This window comes from Gopherus evgoodei, chromosome 3, assembly GCF_007399415.2.
Source record: "Gopherus evgoodei ecotype Sinaloan lineage chromosome 3, rGopEvg1_v1.p, whole genome shotgun sequence".
Taxonomy (NCBI): domain Eukaryota; kingdom Metazoa; phylum Chordata; order Testudines; family Testudinidae; genus Gopherus; species Gopherus evgoodei.
In genome coordinates this window covers 26,767,338-26,782,307 of record NC_044324.1, presented here as the reverse complement: position 1 = coordinate 26,782,307, position 14,970 = coordinate 26,767,338, and the positions used below count along the sequence as shown (strand labels likewise).

The 14,970-nt window shown below is 40.8% G+C and overlaps 1 protein-coding gene across 2 annotated transcripts in view; it reads right to left on the bottom strand.

Annotated features, from left to right (window-relative positions):
* The window catches only part of ATAD2B (ATPase family AAA domain containing 2B), a 170,462-nt gene that overhangs the window by 108,531 nt on the left and 46,961 nt on the right, over positions 1-14,970 (bottom strand). For both annotated transcript variants that reach the window (XM_030555339.1, XM_030555340.1), the window contains exons 9-12: positions 6,121-6,219; positions 4,328-4,439; positions 3,744-3,859; positions 2,200-2,374 (exon numbers count right to left, since the gene is read on the bottom strand). In XM_030555339.1, coding sequence (XP_030411199.1) covers positions 2,200-2,374; positions 3,744-3,859; positions 4,328-4,439; positions 6,121-6,219 — 502 coding nt within the window. The remainder of the gene's footprint in view (positions 1-2,199; positions 2,375-3,743; positions 3,860-4,327; positions 4,440-6,120; positions 6,220-14,970) is intronic.

Below are 14,970 nucleotides of genomic sequence, written 5' to 3'. Positions count from 1 at the left end.
AATCCCAAACAGGGTGGCACTGATTCATAATGTGACAATCTGCCTTTAGATGACTGAATTCTCAATGCCTGGAGCAATGCAGGAGATCACATTTTTGTAACTGTTTTAAATGTTTATTTTTGAATTCTTTTGTTTTTTAGAATATAAAATTGCAATAAATACCCATAACAAAGAAAAAAGTATAATACTGAGGTAAAATATCAGAACAATGAAATCAAGGGACTAAGACGCACAGGAGAGAAAAAATGACATGGTGGGATTAAAATACATACTTGTAAAACAAGAATATGACCCCCAGGTACATTCATTTAACTTGTGATACACATTTCCTCCTCTCATACAAAGCTGTTTCTGTTAATACTGTAAACCATTTTCTTATGCTAGGTTCTGAGCCTCATTTCCAGTATCTCAATTACTCTTGCAATCATAGTATTTATTTAACCTATACTCGACACTCTAAATTATTCTTCTATTACTTTATAAGTCTATTAGGGATGGTCTAGACAGTATTTGGTCCTGCCATGAGGGCAGGGGACTGGACTCGATGACCTCTCAAGGTCCTTCCAGTCCTAGAGTCTATGAGTCTATAATGTAATAAACACAATCAGTTTCTTGTCATGTTTTAGTCAGCTGCTGCTAGATTTGTAAGTCTTTACAAACCTAAAGATATAAAAACAAGTTCAGAAATGGGCATTGTATGTCCAGAAATGTGGCCTTTTTTTTTTCCTAAGAAAAGAGAATAATTCTTGTTTTGCTTTACAGCCAGCCTTTAAGTAAAAAAAAAAAAAAAGTACTTTCTGACTTTTTTTTCTTCAAATAGTGGAATATTTCCAAAATATATACTTATAGTCTCTACTTGAGCAAGAGTGTTTCCAACACAGTTAACTGACAGTTAAGCATTACATTTAAAAAAAACAAACAACAAAAAGACAACATAACTTCAAGAGAAAATTCAAAGCAAGAAAAAAAGCATTGTTTTTGCCTTTAATGCCCTTCTATGAGTCATGAAGACAGCTTCCATAATTTGTTTCTTTTTTTTTTGCTTGTGTTTTATATTAGAAATATTAGGGTGGAATTTACAAAAGCCCTTAGCATTGGCCTAATATTGCAACAGAGTTATGACAGTGCTGATCACTTTTGAAAATCCCCACTCAAAGCCCACATTTCTCTCTTCTTGCTCAAGTAGTAGGGAAAACTTTGGAGGAATTGGAATGTGACTTCACAACAGACAAACTTTAGTTTCAGTGCCACTAGCTCTGAACTTCTGAGAGAAGCAATATCAACAACGAATAAGATCCCTACGTCCTCCTGTGAAAGCTGCATCTTTCATCCTTCTATGATACTATATTCCCATTTTTAACAAGAATGGCAAATCCTCCAAGAATAGAAAGTTTTAAGATCAGACTTGATGTTTCTAATGTAAAACAAAAGCAAAATGTTTTTACAAGCTCTTTGAGGTAATGAAGAAGGGCATAATTTTTTGTTTTGCTTTGAAGCCAGACTACGTAAAAAAAGTACTTCCTGATTTTCCACTAGCACCTTTTATTATCTGAAGTCTCTCCCCCCCCTCACGGCCTTACCTGGAAAATATTAAGAAATTAAAAGTCTAAGTCTCTTAATTATAGAAAGCACTGTATTTCTCTACAGTATTATATTTGTTTAAACTAAGTACCTATATCTGAAAGTTGCATTTGTGCAAGAGATTGGATTCCACTGTTTTACCTGAATCTCTCCCCTCTCCATCATCCTCGCTAGCTGAATGAGTAAAGGATTGGTCATACTAAAAAGTGCCTGAAGTGTACTCTCAAAAACACAATTCTCAAATCAATCTTTACCATAGTATATGCCCTGAATATGCCAGCCAGATGCCAGGTCAATGATTCAAATCATTCTGTTGTGATTTCTACCCACACCCACCACGACAACTATGATACTAGTAGTCCTGGACAGGTCAGGGAGCTTCCTCTTATACTGTTTTTTAATACATGTTGATTGATAACACTTAGACACAATGCAATATCATTTAATCACCATTCCTCTTTCATCCAAATTTAAAGCTCTAGCAAATCCTGCCCCCTGTACTGTAACTTATATAAAAGTTTCCTTTTATCCAAAGACAATTTTGGCTCCATGAAACACACTGCAATGAAAAATATTATATGGAAAATATATTTCAAAAGTATCTGAACATCTTCCAACCTGATCGAAGAGGAGACGAAGTTGCCGTTCAGATTCACCAACCCACTTGCTGAGACAGTCTGCTCCTTTTCTCATAAAGAAAGCCACCTTTTTGTCTCCTTGACTGCATTCATTAGCTAGAGCTCTAGCTACCAAGGTTTTACCTGTTCCAGGAGGACCATAGAATAAACAGCCCCTGAAGATAAATGGATCAATATTATAGTCAAATTTATTTTATGTCTCTTGAAAAACTTCAAGATAGGGAGCCCAGAGAAGGAAAAAAAAAAAAGACTATCTTTTCATCATTACTTGGCACATTTAAGTTGATCTTACAAAATATAAGATGCCACAAACTAAAAGAAATGAAAAACTATTAAGCTGAGTCTTGTATTTTGTAATATTATTAGTTTTTTCTTCGTTTAAAATTTCGTACTACATCAGAATTCAATTTTGTTTCTGCATATGTTTCATTAGGGGAGGAAGGCCTTTAATTTTTGTTTTTACATGAACCTCGATATTTTTAATAGCCTTCTTATAAAGCATATATGGTCCTTTCATATCTTCAACTGATCACTTTCTTCTTTACAAATAAGTTTTGACTAATGCCAGCATGACAAGAACAATATAGCTAGGGATTCAAGTCTGCTTTGTACACTTAAGAACGTTGTCAATTAAGTTCTATTCACAGAAAAACAAGTTTATACTACCTGCTAATTTTTTTATTTTGCAACTTGGTTAAGTTAAGAACAGTGTCTTTCACTTAAGACTCTCAGGCAGGAGGCAATTAATCGTTCAAAGAATTTTCATGTTCTCCAACTGGTTCTTCCCATTAGTTTCCCCTACCCAGATGAATCCTTCAATAGCAGGATGTCTGTTTTGGGACTTGGTTAAACCAGCACAAAATTAGTAACAAAAAAAGAGTTTGAGAGACTTGGCTGCCTCAAGTTCATTCAAAACCTGCTGGCAAAATCATCTCTTGCCTGTTGCTTCAACACTGTTATCTGGCCATCAGTCATATCACAGACTCTATTCCACTGTGCATTAAACTTACTGTCCTTGTTTCAAGGCCCTGTATCACACACAGCCTTGACTAATTGTCTCATCTGGTCTCTTCTAGCATCCCCTCAACCCTGCTCTGTTAATGATACTAGTTTAATAACCCTTTTGTCTCATTTTTCCAGAATTGTCTCCATGTCATCATGCTGCTGATTATGACTGGAAACACGCTTCCAAAATGAATGTCAAACCTCCAACCCTCACCTCACGTCATTGAAAACAAAAAAGTTCACTTCTGCAGCAGCCTGCAAAAAAATATTTCTCTAATTAAACCACAAAGAGATACACCTGCCACCTGCAAGTAAGAGAGAATTTATTTTTGCAATCCACATATTCCTGCCTCTCTAATACTCGTGTATAGTATAATCCTCATTTGTCTATCCATCTATTTACCTTGTGAGCTCTTCAGAGAAAGGACCGGTCTTCTACATGTTATCCTATTAAGTACTTTTAGGGCGTACAATGAAATTTAAAAAAAAAAAACAGCAACAAAGAATCAATCCACCTACCTTGGTGGCTGTATTTTGAATTTTTCAAAGATTTCTGGATAGAGAAGAGGAAACACTACCATTTCCTTTAATGCATGGATATGATGGCTCAATCCACCTATGCTATCAAACCGAACCTAAGAAAACACAAAACATGTAAAGCAACAACTTGTTATTTTTAACACAGCATGTATGCAAATATGTATGTAACTACATAACACATGCAAAAATGGATGTACTAAAACAGTAAAGTTTTCTCAAACATAAAAATTCAAATAAAAATCCACTGACTTTTAGAAATGCAATTATCTTTAGAGATAACCAGCAGAAGAAATATATACTGTGAATATGACCTGTTTGCTTCTTTATGATGTATTTCACCAGAGAATTACACACAGACTAAAAGCAAGTGCTTTCTGGCCCAAAATTGGTATATGGACATCACTGGATGAACAGATAGACTAGTTAACAACACTACATTGAAAGTTTATTTTGCATTCACTTCAACTCTGATTTTCACTAAGCTGCCAATTAGGATTTCTGATTAATCTTCATTATCTCAAATGCATAATTATAAAAAAGAGACAAGTCTTAACAAACCTTACCGATTTGTCAAGAATCATTGGATCAACATCTGCCAAACTTGCACCAACTTTTACTCGTTCTCGCAGGATTCCACTGGCTAAGTCTTCTGCTCTGAAATTCATAGGCAGACACCTGTTCAATAAACGAAAGCAATTTAGGTTGATATTGAATATATCAGCAATAAAACAAGTAAAATGGCTTAACTGTCAGAACTAGAAGATTAAGATACTAGTGCAGCTATCCCTCTCAAGCAAAATCAACATTAAGCTAAACAAGTTTGTTCCTGTATCCTTCAACTTAATCCAACATTTGTAAAACTATGCTTCTTAAAACTACAAAGCAGTTTTCAATAACAGCGGTTAAATTCATTAGGTTAAGATAACAGGAATGAAAAAGAAAGAACAAAAGTAGAGACTCTCCTATCGATCACGAAGGATGAAGAATAGTGAAAAACCATACAGGCCAGGGCTGTCAAAGTAATCAAAATTAAAGAAGACTAGAATGACTAAGATAGTGTTCTTTATTAATGACAGCCTGACGTACAAAGAGGTTCCTAAAATACAATGAAGATAACTTTATGATTCAAGAAGCAGAGACCCAACCACAAAACCTGTACCAAGGTATATTTCTTAACCAACAAAGAGAACACCCAACCCAACCAGGTGAAAACATGGAAACAAAGAAGAGCCTTATAATTAAGCAATCATAGTTACTTAAAGTGGTAAGGAAAGGGTTCACAGAAAGCAGCAGTAAAGAAAAACAATTACCGTATATACTCATTCATAAGCTGAATTTTTTAAGTAAAAAAAAAGAAGCACCAGAGAAGGTGGGCGGCTTATGAACGGCTACAGAAAGGGAGAGGTGGAACACAGCTTCTCCCCTCAACAGAGGGAGCAAGAGAGGCAGCAGAGCCAGCAGGGAAGAGAAGGGGCCAGAGTCTCTCCGCTTCTGGCCACGCTGCTCTCCCCCCAGCCTCCGAAGCAGCTGCAGCTCCAGGGCTAGCAAGCTGCAGCCGTGCCGCTTGGCCCCACCGTCCAGAGCATGCTGCGGCCATGCTGCCCAGCCCAGCCCACTGGAGCATGCTGCGGCTGCATCGCCAGATCTGGCCCACCGGAGCAAGCCAGAGACATCCTTCCCTGGCCCTCCCTAGATAAGGTGGGAAGGGATGGGATTGGGAGACTGGGAGGGGTCCCGGACTAGGGGTGGGTTCATGTGGGGGGTGGTCACAAAGGTTACTCCGCTGACTCCCAGCTTCTCCCCCCGCAAAAATTTACCCACCAGTTGCTGTCCCGGCGCGTCAGGGTAAACAGCTAGCGCGCCGGGACACTTTGTTTACTTAGGTTTACCTCCGTGCCTGCGGATGCTCAAGGTAAACAAACCATCTTGGCCCCCCAGCAGCTTATCCTGATGGCCCAGGAGCCAAAGTTTGCTGACCCCTGAATTACAGGGTCGGCTTATGAACGGGTTAAAAAAAATTTCCAGTTTTACTTATCCATCTGGGGGGGGGAGGGTGTCGGCTTATAAATGAACCAGTTTATGATCAAGTATATATGCTAATATATTTGTATATTTTATATAGATATATAAATAATAATGTAATATTTGTTCAGTAACTAAAACAAGCCCCACCCCCCATATTCTTCTATTGTAAGTTAAATTTATTGAAGTTTCATAGGCAAAAGAAGTTTTCTAAATAGTTTGCTGAATCAAACTATCGCTTTTCACACTAGCTGGAATATTACACCATAATTCTGCTTTTTCCTGCCAGGTCCATATAAACTGGCTCTCACAAAGACTCAGCAAGTTGTGATACCTGTTCCTTGCTCTGGCCATGCTCTTAGACTTTCTCCTTTCAAAGCGTTCTTCGTCTGAAGAGGTTGTATCACTGCTATGAATGGCATGTTTCTTTCTCCTATTTAAAGAACAAAATAAACATGCAGCTAATAATACATTTCACTTTTTTTAAAATGTTAAAACAAAATAAAAAGAATTTATGTAACAGCACTGTTGAAGTCTAGCAGACATTTTAGCAACTTTTTCTCCATAAATAGTTGACACATCAAAACAATCTGTGAGGAAAATTTCTCTCTTCTTATATTGTTCCACTGATGTCTGATTCCAACTTGAACATTTCTTAGAGGGAAGAAAGCCCTAGGGACATGTGGTTCATTTCATATCACCAAAATGGAAAAGTAAGCTATAATATCAAACATTTTCAGATAGACCAGTCATCTGATAAAACCTCCTACATCGCTCATCTCTCTCTGAAGCTAATAGAACAAAAATCAAGAGTGTAACATCTTAGCTATTTAAATTCCTTCTTTGTAAATTCCAAAAGTTCTTAAGTCTTATAGTTAGTTTCTTTTTCTAAACGCTTTTCATACTGAATATTAAAAAAATTTAGAAATTGTTTATATTGTACTTGCAATTCTGAAGTAAAGAAAAATAAAATGTGCAATACAGGCTATTCTTCAAAATCCATACAGGTAACTTCTCTTCATTTTAGTACTGTAATCTAGAGAACTCTTTGAAAAGATTGGGAGCTGTATTATATCATAGACATAAACATATAAAAATAGACAAATGCAGTTTGAATTTAGACTGCTAAAAAAAGTTGTTTCATTTATATTTGTATGAAATAACAGAAACATCTGGCTGCTGGACAGAGTAGCCAGAGATGTAATTCTCAAGGATCTCTTAAGGGATATAGAATTCTATCACCTATATGAATATGGTAATCTGCATGTGTTCAGCTATTGTAGCTGAGACACAAATAAAGCCAGCCAAGTTCAACAGTCTGATCATCAAGAGAAATCAGACAGCAAAGTATGTCACTATGGTGAGTTTTTATGGAAGACTCTACAACAGCATTAAGCAGGATAAAATGGAAAGGCAAAATCAACCAGAAAAAGTTGCAGGGAGGCAGTGATCAGTGTCTTTGGTATCCCTGTCATAAATGTGGAATCTAAGAGAAATTAATACCACCTTAAAGAGGATGATGGCTTAAATATATAATGCCTCCAACCTGTCTTTTTTCTTAACGACACAAGGAAAGTACAGAGAAGAAATGGTTACTTATCCTGTACAGTAACAGTGGTTCTTTGAGATGTCTGTCTCTATGGGTGCTCCACTCTAGGTGTGCTAGCCCACCACGCACCTTTGATCAGACATTTCTCATAGAAGAGTTTGTTAGGCCTGCACATGCATGCTAGTCAGCCTCATGCCATTGTTACACAGCACTGCACAGGCCAACTGACCTCAGATCCTTCTCTACCACAAAGCTCCATAGCAGAGAACTCCAATGCAGACGGGAAGGAGGGTGGGTAGTGGAGCACCGATAGAGACCCACATCTTGAAGAACCACGGTTACTCACCCTGTGCAGTAACTATTTCTTTGAGTAGTTTCCCTACGGGCGCTCCACTCTAGTGAATACCAAGAAATTCCCTTTAAGGCAGAGGGAGCTTCGGAGTCAAGTCCAGTATCAAAGAAACTACAGCCTAGCCAAAACACAGTATCAGCAGTGTCACAAGTTATAGCATAGTGTTCAGCAAACGTATGTATAGACACCCAAGTAGTAGCCTCACATATCTCAATATGGGAATATTCTTGAGGAATGCCATGGAGGTGGAAATGGACCTTGCAGAATGAGCATGTATATTCAGAGGTGTTTGACTATCACACCATTCGTAGCTAGAACTAGTGGAGCCAGATATCCACTTGGAAAGTTTTTGATTAGAGATTGCGGACCCTTTTGACTTATCTGCTTGCAAAGCAAATTATCTGTGGGTCTTTCTGAAGGGTTTTGTCCTATCCAAACAGAAGGACAGGGGCTCTCCTGATGTCCAGGGTGTGCAGCAGTGCCTCCTGGTTATCTAGATGCAATTTGGGTTGGAAAACTGGCAGATGAATGAGTTAGTTAATATGAAACTCAGAAGAAACTTTAGGTAAAAATTTGGGATGGGACTGCAGTGTGATCTTGTCCTTAAAAATATAAAAATATATAGATATAGATATAGATATAGATATAGATATAGACACACACACACACACACACATATATACATACGCACACAGTAAAAGGGGGCATGCCATCAGGGCCCCTATTTCCCCAATCTGTCATGTCAATGTGATGGATATCAGGAATGTCTTCTTCACTGAAGAACAGAGCAGTGAGCAGGTAGCCATCAACTCAAACAGTAGTCTCCTGCGGCATTTACAGACCAGAACGAGGTCCCAGTCAGGAGCTGGACTGATGGATAGAGGTTTCCATGTCCCCTGAGAAATCTCACTGATGTTGGATCAGCAAAAACAGAATAATGCTCTGTTGGGAGGAGAGGGGAGAGCCATGATGGCTGCCAGGTGGACTCTTATGGAGCTCATCAATAGTCCTGAACTTTTGAGTCAGGATGTAGTCTAGTATATTTTACAACAATGAGGTCACACCAACAGACCAATCTGTAGCTTTTGCTCTTTCAAGTGCAGTCTGCACAGTTTCCTGCTACGCTGTTACAGAGCCACAAGCAGCAGAAACTCCCAAATGATGTTAGATGCTTGCTTAAAGCTGCATTGCTCTATATTACCAATTGTATTCATGCAGTTAATGTAAGGAGTGAATGTGACAGCCAATGGTAAAACAAAGAAGCAAATATCGTCATTTATGGAATCATGGTATTATCTTGGTAAAGGTATAAATCTCAAGACGGACAGCCGGGAGGGTACCAATAAGGAAATGTAACAGCATGCTAAACTTGGGAACAGAATGGAAGCCCTTCCACGGATCCGAAGGGACTTTGGGGACTTTTGTCGCCTAGTGGTCTATCTCCGGGCAGCTGATGCCTGGCCAATCTCAGCCACCTGCAAATTCAAAACCAACACCTGCACTTGCAGCCTGCCGACATGAATGAGTTGTGTTTCTGTCTGAGTATAATTGCACAAATAAGGGAAACAAATCAACCCTCAGTGCTGCTCAAATTCGACCTTTGTCTGTGCTTATTTCTTGCCTGGTTCCAAGAATGGGTAAGAAAATCTTGTCCATTTTTAAGAGTCTGTGTAGCAAGTAGACTTTTTCCTGCTTTGTAGCAGTACTCTTTTTACTTCCTCGGAGCAGGTAAGTCTCTAATCCTGTGAATCATCTACCAATCACGTTTTGAGAAGAAGCACTGTAAGATTGGGGTGAAGGATCATCCCAGCTTCCTAGGAGAGGAAATGAGGAGCGGCATGAACAGTGATTGGTGACTAAACAGCCAGCTGTATCAGGTAAGGAAACCGCATTTGTCTGGGCCAAGTCATAACTATTAGTATGACTCTGGCTTTGTCTTTTCTTTTTATTCTGAGCATAACTTTGGCTTTTAGAGGAGCTGGTGCGAATGTACACAGGAGAGTTGACGATCAACAAAGGTGAAAATCATCCCCCAAGGATTTGAGACCCAGTGTACCTCTTGAGTAAAACTGGGTACATGTCTTGTTTAATTCTGTGGCGAACAAGTCTGTCTGAGGGGAGCCCCATTGGTGGAATATGTGGTGTCATATGCTGGGGTCTATTTCCTACTCATGGTCTTGGAAGAAGCACCCGCTGAGTTCATTCATAATCACATTCTCAACCCCCGTGAGATACGCCACTGTGATGATTATCTGGTTGCATATGCACCAATTTCAAAGCTTGACAGTCTTGGCGCAGAAGGAGGGGGATCTTGCTTCTCCCTGCCAACTGATGTAAAACATGCATGATATGTTGTCCGTTATGACCTTTATGTGTTTGACCCTGATAAATGGTAAAAACTGAAGACGGGGCATCTTACTGCTCTGAGTTCCAGGAGGTTGTGTAGCAGCATGGTCTCTTGCAATGTCCTCTCATCCTGGGTCATGTGAGTGTTTAGATACACTCCCCACTTTAGCAGAGAGGCATCCATCACTATGATGACCGTCCGTTGTGGCAGGATGTGCACAATGGGACGTTGTGATGGTCTTTCCATCAGTTGAAGGATTGTTTTACAGAAGTGGGTATGAAAAGAAGCGTATTTAAATGACGTCTGGTGAATAAACAGTTCTGAGACACCCTTGAAGACAGCACGTTCTGAGTTTTGAGTGTTCTATGACAAAGGTGCTGGCTGCCACATGCCACTGAAGACTATTCTTGACTGGAGTCTGGGGACTGAATATCTATGTTGGCTATGCTGGAAAGGGCCACAAAGCTATGCAGAGGAAGGCAGGGTCTTCCTGTTACTGAATCAAGATGTACCTGAACAGGAGTAAAAGTGAAATTTTGAATGTTCAACTGCATACTGAATTCGTGGAAGAGATCTATCACCTCAGAAGTTAACTGAGCCATTTGGTTCCAGGGAGTGACCTTTCAACAGCCACTTGTCCAGGTATGGGACTACGAAAATATTTTTCCTATGGCTGCACTGCTACTTCGGACATAACTTTTGAAAAGCGACTTAGGGCAGACAATAGTCAAAAGAAGTGCATTCAGTATTGAAAGTGGTCTGGGCCAACAGTGAAATGTAGGTGACACGTTGGCAGAGCAGAGTGTATTCAGTCCAATTCACTTCTGTATTAGTATAGATCAAAGTGATTGTTGAAAGTAGAAGAGTGCATTTGATGTTTAGACTTCAGGAAACTAATGGAACATTACTTGCACTGTTTTCAGTCATCCTGTTATAATGTAGTAGCAAACATTTACATTGTGTATACCCCTGTAACTAAAATAACCCATCAAAGGAGGATTGTGGAATGCTAATGAAGAACTTCAACAGAAACGTGCTAATTCCAAAGGAAGTGGCCATTGTGTGTGATAACCAGAGGTCAAAGACTTAAAGTGCATTCCTCACTCACCGCCATCAAAGGAAAAGCCCACATGGGATCAGCTGGTTTTCTGTCAGAAGTTATAAGATCTTTCATCTCTGTCTGGGCTCTTACAGAGAAATGTACCAGATGCAAATCAAAGGTCCACAGAGACAATCAGGGTACCCTGAAAAGACTGCAACCATTTGGAATTAGAAACTGTGACTCACCCAGGGAGGGGAGGAGAGGGTAGCTCAGTGGTTTGAGCATTGGCCTGCTAAAACCAAGGTTGAGTTCAATCCTTGAGGGGGACACTTAGGGATCTGGGGCAAAATCAGTACTTGGTCCTGCTAGTGAAGGCAGGAGGCTGGACTCAATGACCTTTCAGGGTCCCTTCCAGTTCTATGAGATATACATATCTCCACATTTTTTTTTTATTTTAACCTCTCAATAACTCATTTTCTTTTCTGAGCTAATAAATCTTTAGTTAATTTACTACAGAATTGGCTGCCAGTGTTGTCTTTGTTTTAAGATCTGGAGTACCAATTAATCTGGGGTAAGCGACTGGTCTCTTGGGACTGGAAACAACCTGATGTGGTGTGATTTTTGGTTTAACTGACCACTATCACCAAGAAGTTCAGTTTGTCTGAATGGCAAGATAGACTGAAGAGTTTAAAGGGATTGACTGTGACTCCATATAGTAAGGCTGGTATAGCTAATGATCCAACCAGCAAACCAAATTCAGTGATGAATCCTGTTCATGAGCCACCTAAGGCATGTTGCACATAAGCTAAGAGGACATTAGTTATTGGCTTGATGAAATCTAATTAAAGAACATACCACCAGCTTGGGATGTCTGCCCTGTTTTCTGGCAGTCAGTTGTGAGCCACTCCAGAGAGCAAGAATAGTTTGTGGATGGGTGGATCACAATATGGAAATATGCATCTTGAAGGCTGAGGGCTGAAAAACAATCCCATTACTCTAGTGACAGGATAATCACCACAAGTCACCATTTTGAATTTGTGTGCATTCACATAGTGTTGAGTGGCCTCAAATCTGAGATAGGTCTCCAACCTCCACACTTTTCTGGTACCAGGAAATATCTTGAATAAAATCCATTTCCTCTGTGGTGCATGGGGTTTGGTTCTATAGCTCCCAAGTGTGAGAGAGTCTATTTCTTGACGAAGCAAGCTCTCACGAGAGGGGTCTCTGAAGAACAACAGGGAATGGGGGTTTGTTGGTTAAAGTGGATGGTGTATCTTGTTGAGATGATCTCCAAAACCCACTTGTCTGTAGTGACTGACTCTCAAGTGCTCCTGAAGTGGTAAAGATGGTCAAGGCAGGTGACTCAGTGCAGCTTGAGAGGATGAGGATGGTAGTTCAGGCCCTCAACCAGCCTGTCAAAATTTTGCTTGGAGGTGGAAGCGTGCGATATGGGAGGCTCAGAAGTAGACTGTTTCCTTCACTGGAATCTCTGTGTCTTCTGATGCTGCTCACATGGCTTCTGGGAGGTAAGGAATTGAGCAGGACGGGATCTCTGAGCTGTCTGGGACTTGTGAGCTCTCTCTTGTAGGTGGGTGTACAAATACCAAGAGAAAGTAAGGTATCCATAGAGTCTAACGTTTGCAGAGATTTATCCATGCCATCCACAAACAACTTAGACCCATCAAAAGGAAGGTGCTCCTCCATATTCTGGACGCCTTTTGGAAATCCAGATAGTTCAAGCCAGAGAGTCCTTCTCATAACTACCACTGTAGCAAATCAGATGGGCAGCAGCATCAGCGACATCGGGGGAGGCTTGTAGACATATTGCAGAGGGCCAGCTGCTTGCCAGAACAACTGCACTAAGTTGATTCCTGAGCTCTCCTGGTAAGTGGTCAGCAAAAGAGTTTTGGTATATTTTTGTGATTGAATTTTGCCATTTGCATCTGGTAATTGGCAATTTTAAATTGGAAGGACACTGAGGAATAAGATTTCCTCCTCAGTAGGTTTAGACGTTTGTGGTCTTTTCATGAGGCATGTTTTTAGCATAGTGCTGCCTTTCATGTTCATTAACTGCATCGACTGCCAAGGAGTTGGGTGAGGGATGAGAAAATAAAAATTCGGAGTCCTTTGCTGGAAGATAATACCCCTTATCCACTCTCTTGCATGCAGTAACTGGAGTGTGCCAGATGATCTTCGTTGCGTCCAGAAGAGCTTCATTGACAGGCAAAGCTAAGTGGGCAGAGGTAGGTGAATAGAGGATATCAAGCAGCTTATGATGAGGTTCTTTAACTTCCTGGAAAGAGAACCGCAAGGAGTCAGCAATTCTCTTGACCAGAACTTGGAAGTGCTGAAAATCATCCACCAAGGCTGGAGGAAGAATCATAACAGCTTCATCCAGAGACAATGATGAAATATTAGGAGAGACGTCTTCATCAGTATCAGTGGCCTGCTCCTTAAAAGATTCCGCTTGAGGGTCATGTCTCCTGGAGGGAGCAAGTGATGCAGGTTGCCTCTCTCTGAGGAGTGATGATTACGGCCTTACCAAATTCACAGCAATGAAAAACACGTCACAGTCCATGAAATCTGGTCTTTTGCACACTTTTACCCTCTACTATACCGATTTCACAGGGGAGACCAGAGTTTCTCAAATTGGGGGTCCTGACTCAAAAGGGAGTTGTAGGAAGGTTGTACGGTTCTTTTAGGGGGGATTGTGGTATTGCAACCCTTAGTTCTGTGCTGACCTCAGAGTTGGGTGGCTGGAGAGTGGCAGCTGTTGGCTCTCTGAAGGCAGTGCCCTGCCAGCAGCCGCACAGAAGTAAGGGTGGCAATGCCATATAATTCCATCCTTACTTCTGTGTGGCTACTGGCGGTGGCTCTTTGGTGGCTGCTGGCTGGGACATCAGCTCTGCAGACTCTCCAGCTACCCAGCTCTGAAGGCAGCACCGTCATCTGCAACAGTGCAGAAGTAAGGGTAGCAGTACCGCAACTCCTCCTACAATAACCTTGCAAGCCCCCACAATTCCTTTTTGGGTCAGGACCCCTACAGTTAAAACACTGTGAAATTTCAGATTCAAGTAGTTGAAATCATGAAAAATGCTATTTTTAAAATCCTAGGAACATGAAATTGACCAAAATGGACCATGAATTTGATAGGGCCTACTGATGCACAATGCCCTGTAGTATTGTTGGCAATAGGCCAGCCAAAGGTCCTAATATGGCCAAGAAGGAGGTGCATAAGGTGGAGGGGGCACCCACCGGTGCTCATACCAGTGAGATGTTGGTTGCAAATTTTTACCATGAGTAGTTATAGTTTCATCAGAGACTTCTGGAAAGAGGCCTCTATAGGAGTGAGAGAACCCTGAGTTGATATTTGAGACACCAAGGGAAGGTCTTCATCAGCATCCTTTTCCTCAAACTCACTCTGGAATAATGGAGCGCCTGGAGATCTGAGGTGAAACCACTGGTACCAGGTGAACCTCAGACAATATTGATGTTCTCAGTACTGACAGCATGTTGGAGCCGAGCAGCAGAAAATCTGGTGTCTCAGATTCAGCCAGGTCTCAGAGAAAATGGAACTCCTGTGAGTGTGTCATGGGTACTGAGTCTGCAGTCTCCACCGAGGTGATGGTGGCTGAGGGCGCTAACAGTACCATGGGTCTCGGGTGCTCCAAGGGAAGTGTATTAGGAGCCCGAGAGGGCTTCTTCAATATCGAGAAAGAGTTCTTCTTGCCATCCCGGGCTGCTAACAGTACTAATGATTAAAGAAAGCTTTGCAGTCTTTCAGTCTAATGTTGCCCTAGGTACCTGAGGAACCAGCAGCCTCATGGGTACCCAATTGGAGAACAGATGGTGCCAGAGTGACCAAAGACACAGACAATCTCAGCTTTTTAGAGG